We start from the raw sequence: 4,325 nt of genomic DNA on the forward strand, positions 1-4,325 counted from the left end.
TACAGTCGAACCGTGGCTAAGTTTCTGATTTTGCCACACCACAACCGTGGCTAAGTTGCTTATTTTTCCACAATACATCCGTGGCTAATTAAATTTATTTAAAGTTACTTTCGTACATACTCCTCTCATGATCCCAATGTATCATTGTCTCACAATCTTTATTTTCAATAATATAATGGTAAATTTATAATAAAATTAAATATTTGCTAGCTAATAATAATAAAATTGAATCTTATACAATTACCAAATGTTTAACATTCAAAAATGCTGATAAACACAAAATGCAAAATGTTATGATCATATAAGTTCATGAATTTTAAGAAACCATATCTAAGATGGTGGAACATCACGAGCGAAAGTGGTTAACTCACTACCAAATTTTTCGACTAGAAACTTCTCAAGAGTAGCCAAACGATTCTGAGTATGTGCAAGTTGCTCCTTGGTCTCTTCATACCCTGATAGTTTTACTTCTAAAGTTTGTACATATTTCTTCAAGTCTTCAACATGTTGACTAGAGCCACTAGAATTCAAAAAACCAGTAAAATGTCTAGACGTTCCAAAAACACTGGAGGGACAAATACCAGTGCCCAAACCATGCACTCGACCTGAATGTTCAGCTCCATATGCTTTTCCAATTGCATCATTAGGATGAGCAAATACCTTTGATGAAACACCTGAAGTAGTGACATTTTCTTGATCTTGAGGTAAATGCTCTGATATTTTATCCTATTAAATAACAAGAAATTAATAATTTATATAGTGGCAAAATGCAAATTGCATGGCAGTAACCTATAATGGAAAATTGCATCAATAGAATCAGAAAGGACAAAATGATATTATGCGTTTGCCTACCTAACTAACTGCATACCATTATCCATTTCACAACTTAGGAAATGGTTCTAAAAATGATACACTTTTTAGGACATATGTAACACATCATGTATGAAAAGACTTTAAATTACTTACAGCTAGAGTTTTTCCTTCTTCGCTTACATAGCTTCCATCCTTCTTCAATAAAGTTGACAAAACAACCTCACCACGACATACAGGTCTTTGCAATTTTAGCTCCTAACACAACCAATGAAACATAAGTTTTTACATTCACAAAACTTCATTCTTTACAATAATACAATTACCTAGGACAACTTACCATTTGACGACCTCTCCTTGCATTGCTCATACTACCACCAGCATGGGAAACTTTAAGATTTTTGCGACTTCTAGTGTTCGCCAAACTTTGTTTCTACAATTGCCAAACATTGTAGTCATTATATTAAAAAAATACAAGTCTTGGAGAAATTAAATACTTCACAACATAATGTTTACCTTCATCTTATCCTCCTTATAATGATGCACAAATGCAGTCCAATCAGCACAATCTAAACCTGGAGGAGGATTAGCAAGTATGTCTTCCTTACTTTTATTAGGATAGAAATACTTACACCTTAACCTATATTTATAGGCCCTCCATCTTTCACCTAGAGTACTCATAGCCCATTTGACTCCAGCAACATAATCAAACTCAAAATTTTCCTTCACACATTATTAAATACGCTAGTCAATTTTCAATGACAATAGGAAAAAATTATTAAAATTGCAAATTTTTTAAATAATTACCTCAATATATTTCCATTGTTGGTATCTATTATCCTTTGACATCCAATCCCATCTTTTAACATAAATAGGACAAATTGTTGAGTTTTGAGCTAGTTTACCAAGAAACCTCACAAGTAAGTTTGAGCCATTGTCATTGCCTTGTCCATAACCATTGAGTTCCACAATAACTTTTTTAGTTTTTTCCAAATGCCAAACCTGAATTGCTTGCATTTTTCGAGTTTCAATTTCTCCTGAAGAGTTTCAATTATGATCTAGTGGTAAATATCGACGATGTCCCATGAAGCAATATTTTCCGCCAAACTTTAGCCATTTAGACTCTGTATCAAAATTACATGATGGACAAGCAAGTGATGTATGAGTGTTCCATCCAGATAAGTTGTCTAGACCTGGGAAGTCACTAATAGTACAAAACAATGATGCACGCATTTGAAATGATTCTTTTGTAGAGGAATCATAAGCTTCCACTCCTTTCCACAATTTTTGTAACTCTGAAACTAGGGGCTGCAAGTAAACATCAATACTATTGCCAGGCATCTTAGGACCAGGAATTATCATCGACATTATGAGAGAAGTTTGCTTCATACAGTACCATGGAGGATAATTGTAAGCATACAACATCACAGGCCAAATGCTATTATTAGAACTTAAAGTTCCAAATGGATTGAAACCATCTGTAGCTAATGCAAGCCGTATATTACGAGAATCTAAAGCAAAGTCCGGATACATTTTGTCAAACTCCTTCCATGCCATTTCAAAAGCTCTGCAGTTTTAGAACACATGTATAGTCTTTGCAATCTTGGTATAAGTGGGAAGTACCGTAAGACCTTTGCTGGTATATATTTTTTATTTTGGCCAACCACTATATCATTTGCACCACTAATATTTCCATTAGATTTCCACCTAGATGCATTGCAAATCTTACAATTATCTCTCTTCTTGTCTTCCAATGAACCCCAATATAACATGCAATTGTTCGGACATGCATGAATCTTTTCATAGCTTAAACCTAACTTCTTAATCAACTTTTTTGCCTCGTATAAAGATGCTGGGAGTTTAGCATGGGGAAAAGCATCATTTAAAAGATCAATGATCATAGAAAATGTTTTGTCAGTTGCACTACATAAGACTTTTATATGATACAATAGAACAATGAATGATATTTTACTATATTTTTTACAACCAGGGTACAATTCTTCATTTCCATCACCTAATTGCTCTTTTATTTTTTCTTGTTGGACTTTACTTGCATCACCCCTAGGTTGGTCATCATTTGGTATATTTGAGTGGCCGGAATCTTGAATTCCACTATCATCAAAGATGCCAAAAACATCATCTAACATATCCTGCATTGGATATTGTCTAACCCACTCTTCTTGTGGTTGGGCTATAGTTTCAACATTATCTTGCACATGCTTTTCCCCATGCATGTACCAAAATGTGTACTTTCTGGGAAACCCTTTTTGAAGTAGATGACTAAACACTTCAATTCTATTACCCATTTTAAGAAATCCACATGTAATACAAGGACATGGAATTTGATCATTTATAGGTACATTTGAAAAGGCGAAATCCAAAAATTGCACCACCCCATCCAAGAACTCCTTTGATCTAATTGGTTTCTCAATCCAACTCTTATCCATCATAACTGTGTGAATCTGTTTTTGATGTTAAATTCAATTACTAAATCATTAGAGATACTAAATGATTAACTTAAAAACAACTTAAGTATTACCTCAATGCAAGCATGCATGACAAATTAAACCATAGTGTTTTGCAAATTCAGTCATATTAGTTGAAAACAATTTAATGCAGATATCTTGGTATCATTTATTTTGATATACTATAAAGATGCATGCCTGCATCAATGTCATAATCCCATAAAATCAACGTCATAATCCCATAAAATCAATGTCATTTTGCTAACGAGATACCTAACACACCCTTAAAAACTCAGCAAAATTCTAAAGAACCTATGGGGATATGATGTATGGTATTTACACTCAAAGTTATGGCTGCCTATAAATGATAAATAAAGCCCAAACTTGTTTTATTATGTCATGAATATGTACCATAAGAGTAAAGCAAAATACATCACCATATAGTAAAGATGAAGAGCAAAAGTTCCTTATGGAGTTATTGAAGATATCAAACTCTAGGGTTGGCACTGTAAAGCATACATTGGTTTAGCGAATATGGTTGCTTCTTTATCAATCACATGTGAATGCCTCTCATCTAATTTGGATTTTTATCATCTATGTGAACCAATCCTTGTTTCTCCTTGAAATGGACAGCTTTAGAATATATAACAACTCAATCACATTATCCAAGTTATTTCAATTTGCATAATAGCAATGATCCTAAAATCACAATGCATCACTATCCACAACCAATACGTTTTCCCTAAGTTGGTTCCTTGAAAACTAATGGTATATTAGATTAATATCAGAGGTCTCAATAACAAATAGAGAGTGACTGGAAGAGTCTCAATAACAATATCAATAATTGATTAAACTTGTAAAGATGTATGAGAGTATGGGTTTTGTGCAATCAACATTTTTTATTTTGAGCCTTTGTAAAGCTTCAAGACTCGATCACGAAGAAGGAAATACCGCAGATCCATTGAGAAACTATCCTACCTCCTCCTTCACATGTTCCCAAGCTCCAAATTAATCTATGAATAGATCAAACAGTTGCAACAAAATACATGG

At 33.5% G+C, this 4,325-nt stretch overlaps 2 protein-coding genes across 2 annotated transcripts; both read right to left on the reverse strand.

Moving 5' to 3' along the window:
* Positions 1 to 250: 250 nt before the first annotated feature.
* Positions 251 to 1,849, reverse strand: LOC109341069. The gene is made up of 5 exons (XM_019578869.1): positions 1,618 to 1,849; positions 1,327 to 1,533; positions 1,151 to 1,243; positions 967 to 1,068; positions 251 to 726 (listed from the first exon to the last, which is right to left on the reverse strand). The coding sequence occupies exons 1-5, from the start codon at positions 1,825 to 1,827 to the stop codon at positions 331 to 333; spliced, it is 1,008 nt and encodes a 335-aa protein (XP_019434414.1). The 5' UTR covers positions 1,828 to 1,849; the 3' UTR covers positions 251 to 330.
* Positions 1,850 to 1,857: 8 nt separating this feature from the next.
* On the reverse strand, positions 1,858 to 3,257 carry LOC109341066. The gene is made up of 2 exons (XM_019578866.1): positions 2,434 to 3,257; positions 1,858 to 2,377 (listed from the first exon to the last, which is right to left on the reverse strand). The coding sequence occupies exons 1-2, from the start codon at positions 3,255 to 3,257 to the stop codon at positions 1,858 to 1,860; spliced, it is 1,344 nt and encodes a 447-aa protein (XP_019434411.1).
* Between the last annotated feature and the right edge of the window lie 1,068 nt (positions 3,258 to 4,325).

This window comes from Lupinus angustifolius, unplaced genomic scaffold, assembly GCF_001865875.1.
Source record: "Lupinus angustifolius cultivar Tanjil unplaced genomic scaffold, LupAngTanjil_v1.0 Scaffold_356, whole genome shotgun sequence".
Classification (NCBI taxonomy): domain Eukaryota; kingdom Viridiplantae; phylum Streptophyta; class Magnoliopsida; order Fabales; family Fabaceae; genus Lupinus; species Lupinus angustifolius.

Excerpts from the sequence above, each read along its gene's own strand:
- LOC109341069 (XM_019578869.1), bottom strand. The coding sequence starts at position 1,827 with ATGCAAGCAATTCAGGTTTGGCATTTGGAAAAAACTAAAAAAGTTATT. Across the intron at positions 1,244-1,326 it reads ATAAGGAGGATAAGATGAAG|AAACAAAGTTTGGCGAACAC; the intron begins GTAAACATTATG and ends TGGCAATTGTAG. Across the intron at positions 1,069-1,150 it reads CAAGGAGAGGTCGTCAAATG|GAGCTAAAATTGCAAAGACC; the intron begins GTAAGTTGTCCT and ends TGGTTGTGTTAG.
- LOC109341066 (XM_019578866.1), bottom strand. The coding sequence starts at position 3,257 with ATGGATAAGAGTTGGATTGAGAAACCAATTAGATCAAAGGAGTTCTTG. Across the intron at positions 2,378-2,433 it reads ATACCAGCAAAGGTCTTACG|AGCTTTTGAAATGGCATGGA; the intron begins GTACTTCCCACT and ends CTAAAACTGCAG.